This window comes from Lycium barbarum, chromosome 3 (assembly GCF_019175385.1).
Source record: "Lycium barbarum isolate Lr01 chromosome 3, ASM1917538v2, whole genome shotgun sequence".
Classification (NCBI taxonomy): Eukaryota; Viridiplantae; Streptophyta; class Magnoliopsida; order Solanales; family Solanaceae; genus Lycium; species Lycium barbarum.
Window position 1 is genome coordinate 114,149,050 of NC_083339.1, and position 22,738 is coordinate 114,171,787.

Sequence of the window (22,738 nt, forward strand, 5' to 3'; positions counted from 1 at the left end):
CAGGTTTCCTTCAATATATCGGTGCAGCAGTAGCTTAGGTAAACCAAAAAATCTCAGATAAAATCAGAAGCTATGTTTGCCCCCAAGTATAACATTAGCAGTAAGCCAGTAAACTATTTATCTTTCAGTAATCTGTTTACAAGTATCGGCATTTTGAATCTTTAGTCCTAACATGTTTAGCATGTGCTTGCTTCTCAAATAAAGAGACTTCTAGAAGAAAGGCCAAAAAAAAAGTCTTACATATCTTGATATGGTTGATTGCTACTTTACTTTCATAATTGATTGAACTCACAGAGCAGACATGCTAAAGAAGAAGTATACGACTAGGAAAAATAAGAGGCTCGGTACATGGTGAACATTTTTCCGACACCAGCAATTGCAGAATTATGCTACATGAATTGTAAATGATCATGCAATTTGATTAATATTTAATGTCCTGGAAACGTAAGGTTCCAAAAAAATCTGAGTTGACACTTACTGAGAGCTATTGTATTGGCCCAATATACCTCACATGTCAGAGTTAATATCTTCTGCCAAATGCATGAGAGTTCTTGTCACTCCATACCAGTTTAGATTGCCCTCCGTTTCCATTTGTTGCAAAGGATAGCTCCTGCAGTTAGTCATACTGTGAAGAATTGTCGAATGTGGAGAGAACAAGCAATTTTAAAAACGGTTAAATTCAGTTAAAAAACAGAAAATCATATCACGTATACCCGTTTTGCTCTCTTATCAGTGGGTGTCCATGATAGAATAGGACGATCTGAAACCTTCTCACTAGTGGATGCTGGTAGCTGCATGCCCTTCATATGCCTCTTTCTCCTGGTTGCTGCCTCTGGGAAACTGTTTCCTTGGTACTTGTAAAGTTCCAGAGTAGATGGACTCTTTCTCTTTGTAACTTTTGATGATTTACTGAGGTATCCGTAACAAGGGGCTGATAAGTCGCATGGGAGAGATTGCTGGCGTGACCGACTCTTTTCCCTGATTCTGTTCAGAAATTCAATTGTCCAGGGTGAACCTTGCTGCAATCGAGTGGATTGAAGTGCGTTTGAGAGTGGTGTCTCGCCATAACAGGCATTATTTTTTTCTTGCTTCATCAGATCACTCAGATTAACTTTCTGGGATATACCCTCTTCTGGGACCCATTTCTGGTGCTTAAATTGAATCTTATTATGATTGAAGCCTGCATTTAAATGCTGTCCCATTCCTTGCCTTGATCCTTGACCAAGGTCTCTCACACAAGTGCAGCCATCTGGGCTAGAGTCAATTTCCACAGTGGTTGGAAATTCTTGGAAATCACTTGCTCCAAAAAAGAGTTTTTTGGCAGCTGTAGGAACTGTTGTATGAGTTTCCATTGCATGCGCCTGGGTAGAAAAGGACTTGTATTTTGCATTATGGAAAGCTTTTCCAGATGCGACAGTATCATCAATGTTAATAACCTCACCTGTGATGTCCTCTTTAAGATTTCCTGAATAGTTGTTTTGTCTATCCAATTTGTTCATCATACCGACATCAACTCTCTCTTTTGGATGCAAACACTTATCAATTTGTGAGGCCTCGAATTTATTTAACTCACCACCTACCATCTGTGGATTTTTTCTCATCTGATAGTCACAGAGCTCAGTTACGTCAAAAAGATCTTTTGTGACATAGGTGTCTAATAACTGTCTGTGAACACACGGTTCATCGTCAAATGATAAGCTAGACTTCCCAAATTCATCAAACAAGTTGATATCTTCTGAAACCAAGGAATCACGCAGGCCAGATGCTCTGGGATGATGCAATCTGCCTTTAGAAAATGTTCTTGGTGGATCAAAATCAAATAATTCACTTTTAGGCATATTCAGATTCTCATTATCCCAGGTGGTTTTTCTTTTTGTCCCCCCATAGGTGCGTTTGAAATGAAGACTTTCAGAGTCTGGAGCAGAAGAAACTGAAGAGGAGCAATCTGTCATTCCCGATTTAGAATCTTCCCGCTCCCCAAATCTGCTCAAAGCACTCAGTAATGTGATGCTTTCAACAGGAACCTGATATTTCTGAACTGCATGAATTCTGTGTTCACGTGTCCATTCTAGAAACTCAACAAGCAAGCCCACTGAAGACAACATTGCATGAGCTGAGAGTGAATTGATTGAAGGAAATGCAGTAAGGAATGATTCTGCCAGTGTTTGTGACTCAGGCATCTTAGAGTAGAGCCCTCTGCTTGTCCTCGACGAAAGTTCGATACAAGATAATATGATCTCCTCAGTCATCTCAGAAGTATATGAATAAAAGATCTGTATATCCATGCCCAAGCTAGCAGCAGCAGCATAGAGCTCATCAGATGACTCCATAATTCCTGATATAAAGTCGCCTTCTCCCTCAAAGACCTAAAGAAAATGGCCAAGAAATACTAAATATTATGAACAAAATATTCTGTGTAAGCAGTGCTCATGCTAGACTATCTTGGTCCATTCTAAAATTATAAGAAATAAGTGCTCTTATTTCCATTTCCAGTCACTGTTACTTCTTTGAAGTGATCCGCCATATTCAAGAACAACCATGTAATGAATATCATCATCTTGTGCTTATATCATCATGATGTAAACAAGATAACTTGTGGTTGAGAGATATTACGCGCACATGGTGATAGTACTCAGTTTTCAAAACGTTCTCCGAGACAAAAAAGAATGCCTATCTCAAGTTGATCATTGGCATCAGATCTGCAATGCAATAGTGAACTTCTAGAGCTAAGGAACAAGGAAGAACCGAGAGATTTGAAGCGTAAAGAAACAAATATGAGAAGTAGTATTTGAATTCCTCTTTTAGCTGATAAGTTCATGATAGTTTCTCAATTTCCAGGAAGTTCTAAAACAGGTTCACCAGAAGGACCTAATAGATACATAATTCCTGAAATTTCCAATATCAAATTGATACCACGCCTACTGTATATCATCAGATTGTCATACTTTTTCTTAGTCCTTCAATGATGTTACTTCCAGTAATTGCATATTTGCATGCTTTCAATTGTACTGGGTACTACCAAATGACCATTTTGAAGAATATTCAATATTTGAAATATGAAGGAGTTAAAATTAAGCTAGAGATAAAAGAGCACTATGATGAAACGATGGTTGAGGGAATCCCTTTTCTTAATACCCTTATTCCCCTTTCATCCGGAGCTGCCGTAACTTGGGCTCATCACGCTATACTCACGAGGAAGGAAAAACTAGCACTTTACGCTTTAGTAGCTACTGGCTCTAGAGTGGCTGGTTGAAGGGAAAGGGAAGCCAGAAAATCCAGGGACGAGAGAAGAGGAGTCCAGTCTCCATTAAAACCCTTTTCGGAAACCGAGGGTGTCTCGGTTGCCGATACCGAGGTTGAATGAATCATTCCACCTGGCAACAGCAAAAGTGGAGTTTGGCTCTAGTCTTACTCGCTCTTACCTCCCTGCCTGATTATTCACGGGCTTTTAAGGAATGGAATATTATCAAGCACCCTTCACTATTTTGGATTCAGCAACTGAACCGGAAGTGGTTTAAGAATAAGAAAGGACTTTAGAATCGGATGCGCTCGCCCAGTGAGAAAGGCCCTGACCCTGCCAACCAAAAAAGAGAAAGAAAGCTCCCCCCGATACAAGTGAGCTAAGGGGCTTGAAGTTATCCCAATACCCGAGAGACACAAGACAAAGCAAAGTGAAGATCAGCAATGACAGAGCTGGAATCGGATTCACTGGTACATGACGAATTGCGACAAGTAGCACTTGTGGAAGACAAAGGACACTATAAGCAATCAGGAGAATGTAAGGTATTTCATGTTAACTCATTGAAGTTTATGTAAGTGGAATGTTTATAATTTGTAGGAATCACCTTAAAATCTTCAAATTGGTATTCTCAACCATCTGTCTCTCATTATTGACATTTTAATCCTGATCTAACAGTTGCCACAACTGCAATTAACTGAACACAAAGCAGGGCGTGAAAAATGTTATCTAGATTTTTCTCCAAGTGGAGTGCAAACTTTTTAAGACCCTATAAAGCTACATAGAATGAACATACACAAGCATGAAATATTTTTGTTAACAAATAATAATAAAAAGTCAAAATAGAAAAAACATATTCAATTTTTGAATCATCCTTTTCTGATCTCAAACACTTGGGGTTTGCAGCTAATAATGTGTATATTTCCTATCTTACATGGTGGAAAGTCAATCAAATATCGGACCAAGTCAGTTGCTTTTATTGTTTTTTTGGTTTTCCAGTGCTCTTTCTGAAATAAATGCAATGCATACCTTACAATCTAGCACAACACTCTTTAGGTGTGGACAGTTTGAAAACAAAATAAAAACAAAAAACAAGCTAATTTACCAGGATGCAGCCACTGAAAGAAAAACTGAGTGACGTCAAAATACTTGCTGCAATATTCTCAACACACAGAGGCAAGCAAGAAAAAGCCTCGTCGGGTGCAGTAGCTTTCTTTGCAATGTTTTTGCTGTCATACCAGGCAAGGCAAGCTGATGCACTGACTATAATATCAACAGGCTGACGTAGATCACGCTCTACGACCTGTACTCCTTTCTTCTCAAATGCAAGAATCTTTTGGTATGTACTTCTCCTTGAAATTACCATTTCCTTATCAAAGTTGTGTGTGTTAACTATAATGATTGTCTCAGGACAGCCATCTGCGCTTCCGCAGTTTTGCTCAGATCTTAAACTGAACACTGCATGTTGAGATATAGCAGAGCAAGCTTCATTTCCCAGTAATGCTTCCATGCTTCCACCCTTCAAGTTCTTTTCCACCGGAAGGAAATTCAGCAGTTCTTCAAATGTAACGTCAATCTCATTGAGAGTAGAGAAAGAGTGAGGACCTCCTTCCTAGAAAAACAGCATGTCAGAGAGCATGTCAGAAGAAGTTCTAAATTTTGAACCCTCTAGGAATGAACAAGAGGAATCTGTTGTTGCATATTTGAATCATCTACTTCTAGTCTGATCAACAGCATAAAACATTGAACGCTAAACAATTCTCTTCTCTTCATGTAGTAATCAAAGTTAAGGTTTTAGGTGATTTTATCAGAAGATAAAAGCTCATACTCCAACTGTCAATAATTTACCAGCATATAGCAGAATATGACTTGGAAGGAGAAAACCTCAGTACCATGTAAAAATGGAAATACATCAGGCCACAGTGAGGTAAATCCCCCACATGGGAGGCTCAAACAGGGAATCAAGTCAACTGTGTCGAAGAATTATTTCAAACAAACAAGAAAAGGCAGACAAAGCACCAAAAGAATGAGGAAGGGAAGAAATCCAAGTACTCAAAAGAACAAACTCATACCTACAAGTTTAATAACCGACCATATTCTAACTCAAAGAATTTACAACCATCACGTCTCTCGAGTTTGGATATCATGGTGGTTAACACTTCAATGCAAATTGAACCATATAGTGCTACTCAAAAAGCACAATAGTGAAACAACAAGAATATTGAAAATTTTGACAGTATTCAAACTTTTGATTCCATTTACAAAAACAATTTGGTGTCATGCATTCATTGGAAGGAAACACAAAACTATGTGATATTTGTCAAACTGATAGACAGATCGGTGGTCAAGCGAAAGATAGAGACTTGCCATTCTAGGTTCATCTGTGTTGGGCATGTCAACGCCATCACAAAGTGCTTTTGCAACACTGGGGTCCTCCATCTCCACCTTAAGGAAATGAAGTGGAGGAACTCTATCTGACTTTGGTGAGATGGAAGATACTTTCGATGATCCTTGCGAACCTCCATATTCCAAGATAATTTCAAATTTGTCAAATGGAAATGGGGCAAACAGATGCCTGGGGAAAAAAAAGTAGAATCAATTCACTTATTTAAATCTCATTTAAAATTTAGGGAACTTGTCAACAGAATTGTGGTAAACAATATTAAGAATAAACAAATTTGAACCGTCTCAATGTAGCCAAACTATATGGTGTCTGCCATGATACTTTTATGGTGAACTTTAGATTTTATCTGTGAATTCCCATCGGCCAGTTTAAGATTTTGGTTTAAGTTAAAACTAAAGCAAATAACTAGCTTCATTCAAGCATGTTAGAGAGCAAAGATCTGATAGAAAGAGATAAGAGAAAAAAAAAACTAAAATTCACTAACCAAGACCATTAGATTTTCAACAATTTAGAAGGATCACTACAGTTCAAACTCAAGGGTTAGACTGTGAAGTCAACATTCTTTTCCGGTGGTACTACGTCAGCATTCTAGGGCAATTTATCAAAAGAAAATATGATTCTTAACCAGTAAGCATCCATTCAAATTCATGAAAGTAAATTCATTCAAATTCTCCCAGATATCTGTAGATTCTTCGTTTTTCTTGTCAAATTAGAGAATTACTATGGACCACTGGTTAATATCTATTTTGAGTACCTTTTGCAGAAATACATTTTAATGGCAAAGACCTGAATGCCTCTCTTGCAGAGAAACATAAGACCATTAACATCACATGTATAGGTTATTGTTGTGAAGCATAAATACCATTTACGCAGCCAGCCTACCTTATGAGAATGAATATCTTAGTTCCGATCAATAGTAGCTTTGCAGCTAAAGAAGAATACCTATCTTTAAGTTTAGAATACTTTTCTCCTAGAGGCACCTTAACAACAGAATTTTATAGACCACCTAATTAAAAGTTTTCTTTATCAGGAATGAAATAGCAATTACAATAGACTACCAAAAGTCTGAAAAGGTCAAAATTTGCTAGTAATTTTCCAGCCTGGTTGAAAATAGATAACTTCTGCTATGTGAAACACTAAGGACTAAGCAGGCCAGCTGTCAAAATGTTAGTGTTTGCCCTAAACACAATTGGAAATAACAGCAAAGACTACATCCTAAACACAAGGATACAGCCAAGAAACCACTGTAGGTTTGATCAACCAAACTATTAAACAGGCCAATATCCCAGCATATTTTCTGTAGGAACTACGACTTACTCTTGGGTTACTAAACAGCAATGTGATTCGTGAATCATTTGGCTGGCATCTTCTAATTTGTAAAAATCATCCTTCTGTCTATTCTGTGGTTGACTAAATGAAATATTCATGGAAGTTAACAGTTTCTTCACTGACCACCAGAACACTGGCTCAGCCACAATCAATATTTTTGAACTACCCTTGCTCATATGCGCCTGCAGTATATCCTTAATAACAGAAAGAGATGGATGGAACTTATGTATATCTTTTTCAACCTTCTGATGCACATCTTTTATGAAGTTGTAGAGGAAGTCAAGTTTAGAGTCCAATCCCTTTAAGCTTCTGTACAACTTTTCTATGTATAGATAGGTTGTATGCAGACCATAGTAGCACAGATACCACACCATCTGTTTGATCGCAGACAATGTGACCAATGACATTGTGTTATCACCATCCTGGAACAAAGAAGTTCTGCACACACTTCTTTTCTTAATCAAGTTGATGAGCTTTTTCTTTGAAAGGCGGAGAATAGCAATATCGTCCACAGCTTGAGATGGATCCTGAGTCTCAATTAAATCTCTCCGTCTTTCAAAGATAACTTGAAAGATTTTCCTAAGATCATCAATTAGAAGTAGAATATCAGAAGACAACAATACTTGATGCACCTTGATATTCCACTGCTGAGGTTGCACTGATGTGGTAGCAGAAGGGAGAAACCTGCCCTGGCCCATGGCATTAGTATCAACGGAACTGTCAGCTGGTTTATAATCTTTGTCTCTACCATGCTCTTTTGGATTTAAGAAAAAATCAAGATCATTAAACTCTGACCAGGAGTCAGCAAACAAAGATGCCTTTTTAGAAATATATTGAGATGATACTCCTTCAGTTGAGAACTTTCCATCCTTCAGCAACTTAGTCGACACTTCTATGTTATGAGGCATGGGAGAAACAGGAATGTCATTGGAAGGTAAACTCAACATTTCTTTGCTCTCCACTCTCTTTGGTTTTTGTGGACTATCACTAGAGAAAAAAAAGTCTGATACAAGCATATCATTGTCGATAAAGTTCAAGCAAAGGTCAATGTTGTTAGCATCTATCTCTCCCGATAAATTGAAGAAGTCTTCTCGACACTTGAATTTCTCTTCTTCCACAAAATGCCAATCCAAGTATAATCCATCAGACATAGAGAAAGACTGTGGCTCCAACTCAGCCAGGATTTCCTTAATACAGAAGTGCAATGACTTTATATTTCCATTCTCAGAAACTAGTGGCACAGGCAATGATCCGAAAGAATTATCCACAGGGATGAGTTCATGGAAAACAACCAATTCGTCAAAGTTCCTGAAGTTCTCAGCCTCCCTCAACATCAGGTCACATGTATCTTCAATATCTACTTTTGCTTCAGACAGGAATTCACAAAAAGTATAAAGGTCTGAATCAAAGAATTGCAATTCATCAAAAGTGATCAGGCTCCCTACCCATATTGGACCATCATTTTCTATGCCTTGATGGATCACCGAGTTTTTCTCAAGCTCAATAATACTTATCAGATCCATCTCTAAAGAGAAGTTCAAGCACGGAACCTCAACTTCAAGGCAGTCCATTGTTAAACTACCATTTGACAGGTGTTGGAATGTGTCAAACTTTGTGGAATTCAAAAGCTCATTTCCGTTACCCATTCCTTCACTTTCTGGTGTCTCACACTGAAGCTCAATATTTTCAAATATTAGTACTTTCTCCTTTATAAAGTTATCACTGACAATACCCAAACCTGCCTCATCCACCTCAAGAAGAGGAAAGACATCAATACTAGAATGATATTTCCCCTGACTGAAATCACTATCTTCCATCAAATCAGAGCTTTTCTCCAGAAAAGACACAGAACAGATGTCATCCACTGAACAAATAGATTGCAGAGTGTCAAGGGAATGTTGCAGCCTAACTTCAAGATCGGGCATATCCTGCAATAAGTGAACAATGATGCGCCAAACCAGTTAGTCGAGCTTTAACAAAGTGAGAGTAGTGCTTTACTTGGTTAGGTCCTTCCCTTTCCTTTATGCGGTCTGCGAAAAGTAAATTAACATGATGGCACGGAGTGTAATTTCTTCATACTCCTCCACAATGAACAGACTTCAATAAAAGGTCACTGTGTCATTAAGCATCATTATCCCTTAGAATTATATATATAAAAAGGAAAGATGTTTGAAACTGAAGGATGGCACATATTGACACATGAATGGTTTTGGTTGCATACAACATCCCAGCAAATTGTGTTTAAGAACCTTCTTAGGTGATTCTTATATTTCAATATCCAGTTATTGAGACATGAATGGTCTCGGTTGCATACAATCTCCCAGCAAATTGTGTTTAAGAACCTTCTTAGGTGATTCTTACAATTGCCCTGCAAATTATGCTTAAGAACTGTAAATTAGGTGTTATAGTTACTCATATGATGATTGAGGCCGACAAGAAAAAAGCTAGAGGTACCAGCTGCATAAATATATATAAGAGATGAAAGAACAGACTCTCTTAAAACTTGAGAACTTCAACCCATGCATGTAATTAAAATTATATCATATTGAAATGACCAAGCTTCTTCCATCAATACGAACCACCCATTTTTCATTTCTAACCAAAGACTTCGCCCTTGACAGAAAGGGAGGAGTTGGTAATTCCTATCCTATGTAGTTCACCATCATAGCAAAAGTTAGTAAGATAAACCAAAAGCACTTCCCTAGAGTCCTAAAAACTTGAATACCAGAAGAAATATGTAATTCATCAAAATATTACCAGCTTATTTTCATCATCTGAAATCTGAGAGGGAATCGACATGTTCTCCTTTCCAAAATAAGGGATGTCTTCAAGCTGACAACAGGATAACACGCAAATGCAGAGTTCCACATGAGAATTTAGCTAGTAGTATATAATTTATATCTGCTAGATTGCCGAGATCGTTTACCAACGGAAGTGAGGATGAATCCAGCTCTGGAATCTCAAATTGGACCATTTCAAGATTGTTCTTCCCCTTGCCATAGGAAACCATAGTCCCCTGCAATAAATAAGTATATAAGCAGCCTAAAACAGACATAATTTTAATGAGGTAAGAAGAAAACTAGTGTTAGTTTTTTTACATAAATGCTACTCTATCTCAGTTGAGATTAAATTTCTTTTCATTGCAAAGACCTCATTAGTTTTCTGAAAGACATTGCAGTACATGTACACTTTGCATGTTACACTTCAACGTAACTTTACCTCATAAAAGCAATTAATTAGCAATACCACGACAAACTCAGGTAGTACTGCCTCGGTGAAGCACATGGAGCCGTCACGAGAAAGTCTACCAAGTATCTGAAATCTTAAATTTCTATAGATTTATTTAAATTGTGAAAAACCTTAACCTCTGGTTGTATGTTTAAGAAAATTGCAAGGTTATAGAATGAATATGAGTTCCGAATCATGCAACATGAAAACAATTCTCTTATTATAATCACATCTGCACCATAAAACCTACATCAGAAATTTGTAACATTACAATAAATGAAGAAAAGACATCTTAAAATCTTAATAATCATACTATCAAATTTCTGTCAACATGCAATATCTCTTAAAATTAAATTCAAACTAAAAGTGATAACTATTGAGTTTCATATTGTACAAATCCTTAAACAGATCTCAAGGAAAACTAATATTAACAAGTAAGTCAATGCGAATTGGGAGAGATCCACAATCAACATAAGCATGCATTTCAATTCGACATTACATTACGTATCAATTAAATTCTCTCACAAAAACTTTACATCTTAAATTCTTACTCGCTTCTTAGCAAATTAGATCCTCCTTATATTATCAGCCTCTTACGTCACTATAAGGCTACACGGAACCATTACCAGATGCATCAGATAAGGGAATACTCCCTCTGTCTCAATTTATGTGGCACAATTAGAATTTCGAGAGTCAATCAAATTTTTCTTTCACCATAATTTCTTTATATGTCTTTTAAATATTTCAAGTCGTTAATAATTGTGATTTATAGTACCTTTTTCGTAGTTTCGAAATAAATAAATTTTATTCCAAAAAACAGCTTCTATGTCCAAATTCACTGTCAAAGTTTGTTTGAATATCGAAATTCCAACCGTGCCACATAAATGGGAGTATTTTCATGACGAAGTTAATACATAACATTTAAACCCTAAAAGTTCGAATTAAGCTCAGCATTTACCTCTAAATTTGCATTTAAATTCTTAGCTTCTAAGCAAATTAGATCCTTCACTATAAGGTTACACGGAACATTACCAGATGCATTAGATAAGTGAATACAATCACGATGAACTTAATAAATAAAGTTCAAATTAAGCTCAGAAGTTACCTCTGAATTTGTAATTCCACTTGTTTGCTCATCAAAGTCATGTTTTCCAGCGAAAGGCAGAGGATCTGCGAACTCGGCAAGTTCAACATGAATCCTGTGTGGAAAAACATATGAGAATAAGCAAGAGAGAGTTTCATCAATTGGAAATCTCTCGATTTCGACATCGATATTACTAAGTGTAGGAAGTTTGTGAAAACAATGAAGATCATCGAATGTGGAGGTGTTGGAAGTAGGGAGATGAGGAAGAGGGAGGCGAAGGAAATCCAACGGCGAAACTGGAGCCGAATTGAAGAAATCTGTGTTGAGAAATCGAGTTCGCATGTCCTGATTTACAGTGAAAGAGAGAGAGAGTTGCTAGATGAGTGAAGGTTTTGAAATGTAACGGAATTGTATTTTGCAAATGGCGCTCATGGGGAGAGTGCGATATATATATATATATATATATCGAGCTGGTTCCCGCTAAAAATGCTGGGGTCAGTCCATAGCCCGTGTGTGCCCTTGTGTTTCTTCTTAATTCTTTTAGGCCGTTGGTAAGTTATGCGGATATTAGTAATAATTTTTCTTTCTCAATTATTATTATTATTATTATTAATTTTTAACTTTACTCTAATAAATATAGAGAGATTAATATAGTAAAAGGAAGAGTTGTTTTCATTTAGATCAAAAACTAAATAGGAGTAATATAATCAAATTATCGTTTTAGTTAATATCAATTCTATAATTTGAAATTATAAGTTAGATATTTAAAAACTGCACAAAAAGTACTACAAGTTGCAATTCTTCTCATATTAATATGGTGAAAAAATATATCTCAAAATGTTAGTCAAAGTTTATATAATTTGACTTTTTAAAAAGAAAAATAGACAAATAATATGGGACGAAGGGAGTATATCTTTTGAAGAATAATATTGTAACTTTCAAGAGATACGTAGTTATATGTTAAATATTGGTTTTTCAATATTATTAGACCTTGCAAAAGAAAAATTATGGCGAACTATCGTGTGAGAGAAATGAAAACAAAGAATATAAGTATTAAATAATTAGTCTAAGTGGATAAAAAGAGTTTATTTGTCAAGCGTTTGGAACACTATTTGTTAATTGAAAGGGGATAATTGTTGATATTTTGTACTTAAATAATCACATCAAAAGATATTAGCAATGATAGTTATAAAACTCGAAGCTTTGCTGGCTGATTGCCGCGGCTAGCACATAAGAAATTTCTTTTTTTTTTTTTGCAACTAAACTTTAATTACGTGACAGGTTTTCACTTGTAATTTACGTAATTTTCTGAAGAACTGGAAATAAACAATATACTATCAAATATAGGACTCTCTGTCCGAATTTATGCTACATTTTTTGTTTCGATTCAAACTGCATAAATTTTAATTAATATTTTAATTTTTTGCTAAATTGATATGAGAAAAGTTATAAATTATAATACTTATCATGTAGTTTTCAAATGACCAAATGCATAAACAGTCCCTTAAAATTGTCACATAATTTCATTTTGACACCTCAACTAAAGTTTATTCCCAAATATATTGAAAGCATGTCTATTAAACACCTCCTGACTAACAAGTTAAACAGAAATAGTGTGTCTAATTCACACGCAGTGATATGGAAAAAGTAACGAATGCAAAACAACCACGTGGCTTGTTAGTCAAAATTAACCAAAAAGTGTGTTTTTAACAAACAAAAAAAAAACAAAAAAAAAATAGAACAGAAAAGCAAAAAATCCTTATGGTCTTCTTCCCCAAAACAGAAGCCATTCTTTCGATCATCACCTTCCCCCACTAGATGATCTCTGCACCATCGCCATCTTCCCTCATTCTTTCCCAAAACAAGTACAGATCTCTGCACCCCTCGTCATCTTCTTCCTCGCCAAACGACATTGTCATACTGCTAAGCCAAACCCCAAATAGAGTTGGAGATGGGTTCAAAAGTAACAGATCATTATCAAATATAAGGAAAATTCTGCTGGTAATTAATTTGTATTTTAGAACGGTTAGAGAAACTTTTTACGTTAGAAATGTTTCAAAAAGTAAAACAATCATGAGACCAGTAAAAGCATATCATGCTAATCGATTTCCATCTCTCAACATAACTATCTTCAAAAGTTTCAGAAAATCATCAAACTTTCAACCTGTAAAATTAATAAATCACGCCTGTTTAGAGATTGATGGGTTGTTTGAAGTTTGAAGGTGATGGGTTCTTGCTTGTAGATAGAAATTAGGAGTATATAAAATGTGAGTTTTAAGAAAGAAAAAAGTAATTCTTTTATCAATACACGCACCTAATGGAAGTTGTAGAACAAATCTTAAATCTTTTGTGATGTCCACCATTGTGTGTTTAATTGGTACACTTTGAATATAAGTGTCTAATAATAATAAATCTTAGTTGAAGTGTTAAAATGAAATTTTGTAACAACTTTGAGGGTCTGCTATTAGGTTTTTTCAAATATATAAATTTTATAAATTTTAATTTTAAAAAATTAAGTTAATTTTAATTTAATTTAACTTCAAAATTTAATCAAATTAACTTTAAGAAAGTGAAAAATGCCGCATAATTGGGACGGAGGTTCTGTCAAATTTGTTACTTAAAGTATATTAATGTTGGAAAATGCTGACTTCGAAAACTGATTGAAAAGTTTTGTTTGAAGAGCTCTTTTGTGACATTCAATTAGACCACAACACCATACGACCAATGGTTTGAATCGTGATTACTATTGTTTGAATTTGTAGCGTTAGATTATCGAACCGTTATCTGAAACGGTTTGGGAAGAGTCCAGTGATCTCAAGGCAGTTCAATCATTAACAATTGAAACCGTCTGAACGCGAGTAATGGATCGGTTTTAGCAAGTTGTACAATTTTACGGTCATAAGTAACTCATAAGAACTAGAAGATAAGAACGACATTGTGCAGTTCATTTTTGAGGGTCGATCACGTCGGTATAGAAAGCCACGTCTACAATTGTGTCCCACAAAAGCCGTACCACGCGTCCTATAACAAAGACGTCGGTATAGAAAGCCACGTCTACAATTGTGTCCCACAAAACGTGTATCCTTGACAGAACGCCACTGCCATGCAAAGGTGGTCAATTAGTTCAATTTTTCCCTCTATAAAGTATTCTCATCCTTTGTCTCTTCTCTAAAACATCTATCTGCTTTCTTTTTTTCTTTCTTCTGATAACTATTAATGTACAGTATACACACAGAAAAATCGAGCACATAATTAGACATTATGGAAGCACAATTGAATCATCCCCAAGGTACCAGATTGCATTCAGGTGAGAAATTCTTACTGCAAATTGAGAGGAAGTGTACCATATGTTTATTTGCCCTGTTTCACTTTCTTAATTGTTTGATCTGAGTTTTTTTTTTTTATGATGGAAGGGGAAGGTCACGGTCAAGTTCATGATGAAGGGGAACATCATCATAAAACATCAGTGCTAAACAAGGTTAAGGCAAAGGCAAAAAAGTTCACGGATCATCTAAAGCATGGTCTTGGACACGAGCACGAGCACGACCCAAATGAAGAAGAAGAAGAAGTAACTGATGATGAACAAATGGAGGAAGGTGCAGAAGTTCATGGTGGACCATGTACGTTTCACTATTACCCCCTTTCCATTTTTTTAGCATATTAGGAACTACTTTGATAATTGCTTTCCTGACTTATGACTTGTGAATTTTTTTTTGCAATTGACGGAATAGATGCTGTTAGGAGTAAAGATATTCGAAAAGAGGATATTGGGCCAATGGGCAAATTGGAGAATCCAACTAGCCCAAAGGAGGATCGTTATGATTCTATGGTGAAAAATGATCAAGAAGTGCATAGGCCAACTTTGCAAAGGCAAGATGAATCTGCGAGGCCACCATCTTTGGAGGGGACTCACTTTCCTGAAGAGAGGCACAGACCACCTTTTGCTGAGAGTCATGAGAATAAGGGCACCGATCACGTTACTTCCCTTGAAAAACACCAACATCAAGGACTGCAGGGTCATGAAAATATTGGACCATTAAAAGGGTTGGAGGCGAATCCGCCTTACTACTCCCATGAAGAGATGGATAGACCACCTGTTGCTGCTTCTGAGACTCATGAGCCTAAAGGCTTTGATCATGTTACTTCCCCTGGGAAACTAATTCAGGGATTGCATGTGCACAAAATGGGAGAACTAGCAGGCATAGAAGAAGATCCTCATGCCCCTAAAGACCGTCCAAAAATGAAGCAGAATCCAACAAACTATCAAAGCAAAGTTAATGATCCGACAGGAGCCAGTAAGTGTTCACTTCTATTAAACTGCTAGTTGATTAATCGTGGTACATTAGATGCTACTGCTATATTTTAATTGAATCTTGTAAAAACGCCATATCATATGCTTGTGTAACAGACAATGAAGAAGCAGGAGTAAGTCCACTTGTTCATTCATTCGACAAAATGGGTGTAAATGATGCTCCAGAAACAACAAGAAAACAAGGGACTGAACGAATTATAAGGCCAGGTCCAGTAGCAGGGGACATGAAACTTGATCAAGGAACAGAACATAGGCAGTATACAGGATCACATGATCAATTTGCTCCACAAGAGACACCTGCTGATTTCCCTTCAGTTCGTGAAGATACTGAATCAATTCCTAAGAGTATGAATCCTAGCAAGCCAGAAGATTTACCTCAGGACACACTAACTGGGAAACCTGGTAGCTATACAGAGAAGATTTCGTCCGCAACAACAGCAATTGCTGATAAGGCAGTTGCTGCTAAGAACGTTGTCGCCTCCAAGCTCGGCTACGGTGGCCCAGAGGAGGAATCTAGCAAGCCAGAAGATTTACCTCATGACACAACTGGGAAACCTGGTAGCTATACAGAGAAGATTTCATCAGCAACATCAGTAATTTCTGAAAAGGCAGTTGCTGCAAAGAACGTTGTAGCCTCCAAGCTAGGCTATGGTGGCACAGAGGAGGGAACTAACAAGTCGAGCACCACGGAAAGTGATAACAATACAGCAAAAACGACCTCAGTGGCGCAAACAGTGGCAGGAAAACTTGCTCCAGTTTATGAGAAAGTGGCAGGTGCTGGTAGCACAGTTATGGCAAAAGTTCAGGGTACTGCGACTGGAGTTACAGGACATGAAACCAGGGGAGGTGTTGATGCAGAGCATGAAGGGAAGATTAAAGAAACTGATAAAGGGGTGTCAATGAAGGAGTATTTAGCAGAGAAATTTATGCCCGGAGAGGAAGACAAGGCATTATCTGAGGTGATTTCAGGGTCACTTTCAAGACAGAAGGAGAAAAAAGAGGAAGCAAAGCCAATGGGGAAGGTGACGGAATCAGAAGAAGTAGAAAGACGATTAGGTCCTATTGAAGATGGTGCTTCTGGAGAAACACATGTTGGTGAAGGGTTTGGACAGAATGTAGTGGGTAGGGTTACAGGTGCTTTTAGTACATGGCTTGGGAAAGGTGGTGAAGCACAGGCAAATGGTAAGCAAATGTATCAGCAGATGATTGCTGTAGTTTTGCCCATTTTGATATCTATTGGAGATTATAAATTAATTTCATTAATCTTTTTTGGGTTTTGTCTACAGATTCTGCTGTGGGTGGAGGTGGAGGTGCTGTTGTTGGGGGGGAGGTTGAATGATCAAGATGTTTTGCCAAGCAACTAGGCGAAGTTGATAACCATGAATAATCGACTTCTTTTACTTAGCGGTTTCGACGACTAATTTCTGTTTCTCCTTTTGTTGTTTTGCTTATGGAAAAACGTCACTATGTTTCTGATTATTCCTAGGGAAGTTCTATCTTTGCCTATTTTGGTGTGTAACTCATGGACATGTGACTTTCTGTATCTATTGGTGGTGTCTTCCACTTTGTTTCTTCTAGTTGTCAATGTTGTGAACTGCATTGGGTCCTCGGTTCTTTTCGTTGCTAAGAGGATACTTAAAATCTGAAATTGAGCTGATAATATCTCTTTTCAAATTGAAGTTACATTCATACTTTATTTCCAGCCCTGCTAATTTTCATAAAGCGAAGAATCTAGATCAGAAGCGGAGTAGTGCTTGGCAATAAATGGAACCAGAAGAGGGTGATCTAGGGACTTCGGTAGAATGTTTGAATTCAACTTTCTTCTGTTCTTATCAGAGCATTGGTAGAATCTTGCCTATGTTATTGTGCTTTTGTCCCTCTGTATATCTCTTTTTGTACAATTTTATAACCCCTTCGTCCCAATCGGAGTGTCTTACCTTTTTCTTTTTTTTTAATCTTTTTTGGGTCTTACTAAAAGACAGAAAGAGTCTCTTTTGATGTACTCCCTCATTTTTTTGCTTGATTTTAAATATAGATTTTTTGAGTATTTTATAATAAAATTTACATATTTAAATAAGCGAAGAATCTAGATCAGAAGCGGAGTATTGCCTGGCAATAAATGGAACCAGAAGAGGGTGATCTAGTGACTTCGGTAGAACGTTTGAACCCAACTTTCTTCTGTTCTTACCAGAGCATTGGTAGAATCTTGCCTATGTTATTGTGCTTGTGTCCTTTTGTCCCTATGTATATCTCCTTTTGTACAATTTTATAACCCCTTCGTCCCAATCGGAGTGTCTTACCTTTTTCTTTTTTTTTAATCTTTTTTGGGTCTTACTAAAAGATAGAAAGAGTCTCTTTTGATGTACTCCCTCATTTTTTTGCTTGATTTTAAATATAGATTTTTTGAATATTTTATAATAAAATTTACATATTTAAAAATTTCATGCTAATTTTCATAAAGCGAAGAATCTAGATCAGAAGCGGAGTATTGCCTGGCAATAAATGGAACCAGAAGAGGGTGATCTAGTGACTTCGGTAGAACGTTTGAACCCAACTTTCTTCTGTTCTTACCAGAGCATTGGTAGAATCTTGCCTATGTTATTGTGCTTGTGTACTTTTGTCCCTATGTATATCTCCTTTTGTACAATTTTATAACCCCTTCGTCCCAATCGGAGTGTCTTACCTTTTTTTTTTTTTTTTTTTTTTTTTTTTAATCTTTTTTGGGTCTTACTAAAAGACAGAAAGAGTCTCTTTTGATGTACTACCTAATTTTTTTTTGCTTGATTTTAAATATAGATTTTTCGAGTATTTTATAATAAAATTTACATATTTAAAAATTTCGTAAGAAGTACTATAAGTCTAAATAATTAATAATTCACAATATATGAAAAAAATTGAAGAAAATTATAGTCAAATAAAGAGCTTTTTAACTTCCAAGATGGACAGAGGGAGTACATAGCAAGTTGATAATTCAAATATGACAAGTTTAAAATCACAAAATTTATAGGACAGTATCGTACATTATAACATCTTTTATTTAGGATTCTTTATTACTTTAAATTTTCAGTTAGGATTCTTTATCACTTTAAATTTTATTTTAAATGAAATTAGATCACTTAAATAGGGAGTGGTTTGGTTTGCAGAGGACAATTATGCAAGCAACAATGGTTCGTATAGTGGTACTTGCATCATTCTCGTGAAGAACTCATTAGTAGTTTGGTGTCCATGTTATTGTGCATGAATTCATGAAGACATGAACCCTAGAAACTGAAAGAAGAAAGAGGAAGAAGATATGGGAGTAGAGAGAAATTGTGGAGTAGAAAATCTTATTCATTGTGATTCATAATGAGCATCACATGTGTATTTATATCACAAAGAGATAGATTATCAACTGATTATTTTAACTACCATTTCTTAATTACAGTTAGGACTAGTATTAACAACTACTAGCTTTAACTAACTTGTGAAAGTACCAAACTACCCTTGGACTCTTTTTCTCCCAATACGCCCCCCCAAGCTAGGAAGGGATACAGATTCCTAGCTTGGAACTCAAGTACATATGTTGAACCTTGTTAAGTCCCTTTGTCAATATATTTGCTGGTTGTTCTGATGTTGCAATGTAGTTATTTGTAATAAGACCTTGTAGTATTTTTTCCCGGATGAAGCGACAATCAATTACAATGTGTTTAGTTCTCTCGTGGAACACAGGATTTCCAGCAATCTGTAGAGCAGCTTTACTATCACTATAAATGTCAACTGGTAGCTTGACTTCACTCCCAATCTCCTTCATCAATTCAACAATCCATACTAACTCAGCCATCACAATTACTAGACTTCTATACTCAGCCTCTGCTGAGCTTCTAGAGATTGTGGTTTGTTTCTTTGACTTCCAGGACACCATAGAATCACCAATCTTCACCAAGTACAGTAACAGATCTCCTAGTTTGAGGACATGATGCCTAGTCAACATCACAAAAAGCAGTGACAGCATTGTTAACACTACTAGACAGAAGTGTGCCTTGATCTGGTTGGTTCTTCACATATCTGACTACTCTGATTGCAGCATCCATGTGTGATTTCTTAGGATATTGTAAGAATTGACTTAATGTTTGAACACTGAAGGTTATATCATGAGTAGTTTGCCAATTAGCTTCTTATATGCACTTTGATCAGCAAGTTGATCCTTTGTTGTTGCCTTGAGGGTGTTCTGATCATCATATTCCTTTGTAGTTAACTTGACATTAGTGTCCATGGGTGTAGCTGCAGGTTTTGCAACACTCAGTCCCAATTAAGATATCAACTCTCATGAGTATTTTCTTGATTCATTAGTATACCTTGTTTGGACCTTGCAAATTCAATACCAAGGAAATATCTCAATTCTCCCAAATCTTTCATTTTGAAAGCCTTCTGTAAACCAGACTTAGTTTCTTCGATCAGTTTTAGACTTTACCCAGTGATCAACATGTCATTCACATACACTAAAACCAAGATAGATCCTTCAGTAATGTGTTTGAAGTATAGTGAAGGATCATACTGGCTTTGTTTAAACTGAGACTTAGTTAATGTTTTTGAGAGTTTAGCATTCCATTGTCTAGGTGCTTGTTTAATTCCATACAAGGATTTAACAAGTCTGCACACTTGGTTCTCCCTCTGACTTGTAAAACCTTATGGCAAGTCCATGTAAATTTTATCAAATAAATCCCCTTGCAAGAAGGCATTATGTACATCCATTTGATGTATATGCCAATGCTTTCTTAGTGTTGTTACTAATACAGTTCTGACACTCTTCATCTTAACTACAGGAGAGAATGTTTCTTTGTAGTCAATTCCCTTCTTTTGCAACCAGCCTTTGCTTTAATCTCTCAACTTCACCAAATGCTTTGTACTTTACTTTATATATCCACTTGCAACCAATAGGATCTTTCCCTAGCAGAGTCATTACTTCCCAAGTTTTATTAGATTGTAAAGCTTCAATTTCACTCTTTATAGCTTCAACCCATCTTGGGTCCTTGCAAGCTTGAGCATAAGTTGTTGGTTCAGTAATTGATGAGAAAGCTGCAACATAGGTCTTGTAAGATGATGACAGACTACCATATGATACATAATTTGACATTGCATATAGTACATCTTTGTGAATGTTAAGTGACACAAAGTCATTCATCCATACTGTTGGTTTCTTCCCTCTAGCAGACTTTCTCACATCAGCAAGTTGTAAAACTGGTTGTACAATATCAGTTGGTATTGGCTCATTTGGTAAAACTGTTGGTGCAGGATCAATTTGGATTGGTTCATTTGGTGAAACTATAGGAGTTGGACTTGATGTTTCAGGTTGTATTTGTGAAGATACTGGTAAGCTTTGGGCTATGTGATCAGTAGGTGTTTGTATGAGAGGTTGTGTCAAGATGGTGTTGGTATTTTGAGATGTGTCAGAAACAATATCACTTTCTGCAACTGTATCTTGTAAAGGGAAGATGTGATAGTTTGTTTTATTTGACTCCTGCTAGTTTTTAAATGGAAATGTATTTTCTCTGAAACTTACATCTCTACTAACAAAAAAAAGATTTAGTAGATAGGTCATATATTATATACCCAGGTCATATATTATATACCCCTTTTGTGTTTCAGTATAGCCCAAAAACACAGCTGATCTAGCTCTAAACATGAGCTTGTCATGTTCTTGAATTGTTTTGGCATAACATAAGTAGCCTAACACTCTCAGATGGCCACACTTTGGTTTCTGACCATATAACTTCTCATAAGGTGTCTTGTGGTGAATAGCTGACTTAGCAATCTATTTATTAAATATACAGCAGTCCAAACACAATAACCCCAAAACTTTATTAGAATCTCAACCTGGAACCTAAGTGCTCTTGTGACTTCTAGTGTGTGCCTATGCTTCCTCTCAGCTACTCTATTTTGCTGAGGAGTATAGGCACAAGTTGTTTGGTGAACAATGCCTAACCCTTTAAGCATATCACTGCATACTGAATTCACAAATTCAGTTCCATTATTTGTTCTAATTACTTTAACTGTTTTATCAAACTGAGTTTTGACATAAATAAGAAACTGTTGAATCACAACACACACATCAGACTTCAATTTCAGTAAAAACACCCAAGTCATCCTTGAAAAATCATCAACAACTGTCAAAATGTACTTGTTACCATTCATAGTGGGAATTTTGTAAGGACCCCATAGGTCCATATGAACAATCTCAAAACAACTTGGGGGTTGTTTGGTTGGAAACAATTTATCCCAGGATAACTTATCCTGGATTAGTTATCCCGGGATTAGTTATTCCACCCTCCCAAAGGGATAAAATAACACTACAATCCCGGGATCAGTTATACCGCAATTTTATCCCAACTAAACGTGTAATCCCGAAATTATTTATCTTTATCCCTCATACCAAACGAGCCCTTGAAGTTCTAATACTACTAGAAGGAAATGACAATCTTGTCTGTTTTGCACAAGAACATACAGTGCAATTCTTTATTCTATCATCTATATCTTGAATCTTATTAGACACTAACTTTTGAAGTACATTGGAAGTAAGATGACCAAATCTTTTGTGCCACAAATCTACTTCATCAGTTGTTTTGTTTAAGTAGTTGCTGCTAACTTGTTCCTCCTTAACTGCTAAAGTAACTTCTTGTATATTTCTATCCTTGACTTCAGTATCAACAAGAAAATACAAGCCACCATCTTCCTTACCAATCGCTTTCACCGTTCCAGTGTAAAGATCCTGGAAAACACAGAAATCAGGGAAAAAAATCGCTAAGCACCTCAATTCTTTAGTCAACCTTGAGACTGATAGTAAGTTGTATTTAAACTGAGGTATATGGGACATGTCTGTGATTGTTATGCAGCTACTGTTGACACCTAATTTTTGACCTCTAATAATTCTATTTAATTATTCAGAGTTCCTGAATCTCAAACGGAGTGAAGTATGTATTTTATAAGTCAAAATAATTTATACAAAATTAGTTTGATAATATTTTGCCATGGCATTTGGCAAAACAACTTCAAATATATATTGTAAGTCATTTAAAAGTATTTTTCATATTTTACTATTAATATAAAGTATTTGTCAAAGATCAATCAGAAAATAACTCAAAACAATTATTTAATTAATTATTTAAA

At 36.2% G+C, this 22,738-nt stretch overlaps 2 protein-coding genes across 5 annotated transcripts; one reads left to right on the forward strand and one right to left on the reverse strand.

Annotated features, from left to right (window-relative positions):
• Nucleotides 1–358: 358 nt before the first annotated feature.
• Nucleotides 359–11,684, reverse strand: LOC132631893 (protein SHORTAGE IN CHIASMATA 1). Its single transcript, XM_060347621.1, has 8 exons — nucleotides 11,305–11,684; nucleotides 9,898–9,987; nucleotides 9,729–9,803; nucleotides 6,960–8,899; nucleotides 5,606–5,813; nucleotides 4,344–4,850; nucleotides 714–2,366; nucleotides 359–610 (listed from the first exon to the last, which is right to left on the reverse strand). Exons 1-8 carry the CDS (start codon nucleotides 11,623–11,625, stop codon nucleotides 521–523), a joined length of 4,884 nt encoding a protein of 1,627 aa, XP_060203604.1. The 5' UTR covers nucleotides 11,626–11,684; the 3' UTR covers nucleotides 359–520.
• A 2,748-nt stretch (nucleotides 11,685–14,432) lies between these two features.
• On the forward strand, nucleotides 14,433–17,172 carry LOC132631894 (low-temperature-induced 65 kDa protein-like). 4 transcript variants are annotated; one of them, XM_060347622.1, is made up of 5 exons: nucleotides 14,433–14,590; nucleotides 14,697–14,903; nucleotides 15,015–15,578; nucleotides 15,692–16,777; nucleotides 16,882–17,172. In XM_060347622.1, exons 1-5 carry the CDS (start codon nucleotides 14,545–14,547, stop codon nucleotides 16,932–16,934), a joined length of 1,956 nt encoding a protein of 651 aa, XP_060203605.1. In that variant the 5' UTR covers nucleotides 14,433–14,544; the 3' UTR covers nucleotides 16,935–17,172. The 4 variants fall into 4 exon arrangements, with proteins under 4 accessions (XP_060203605.1, XP_060203607.1, XP_060203606.1 ...); XM_060347624.1 differs by having other exon boundaries at nucleotides 14,439–14,572; XM_060347623.1 differs by having other exon boundaries at nucleotides 14,446–14,590; nucleotides 14,703–14,903.
• The last annotated feature ends 5,566 nt before the right edge of the window (nucleotides 17,173–22,738 follow it).

What these genes read in the sequence shown, in the direction of transcription:
- LOC132631894 (XM_060347622.1), top strand. Translation starts at nt 14,545, where the DNA reads ATGGAAGCACAATTGAATCATCCCCAAGGTACCAGATTGCATTCAG. An exon ending in AGAAGTTCATGGTGGACCAT is followed by an intron (nt 14,904 to 15,014) that starts GTACGTTTCACT and finishes TTGACGGAATAG; the next exon opens with ATGCTGTTAGGAGTAAAGAT. An exon ending in TAATGATCCGACAGGAGCCA is followed by an intron (nt 15,579 to 15,691) that starts GTAAGTGTTCAC and finishes CTTGTGTAACAG; the next exon opens with ACAATGAAGAAGCAGGAGTA.
- LOC132631893 (XM_060347621.1), bottom strand. Translation starts at nt 11,625, where the DNA reads ATGCGAACTCGATTTCTCAACACAGATTTCTTCAATTCGGCTCCAGTT. An exon ending in ATTCATCCTCACTTCCGTTG is followed by an intron (nt 9,804 to 9,897) that starts GTAAACGATCTC and finishes TCCTGTTGTCAG; the next exon opens with CTTGAAGACATCCCTTATTT. An exon ending in ACACAGATGAACCTAGAATG is followed by an intron (nt 4,851 to 5,605) that starts GCAAGTCTCTAT and finishes CTGTTTTTCTAG; the next exon opens with GAAGGAGGTCCTCACTCTTT.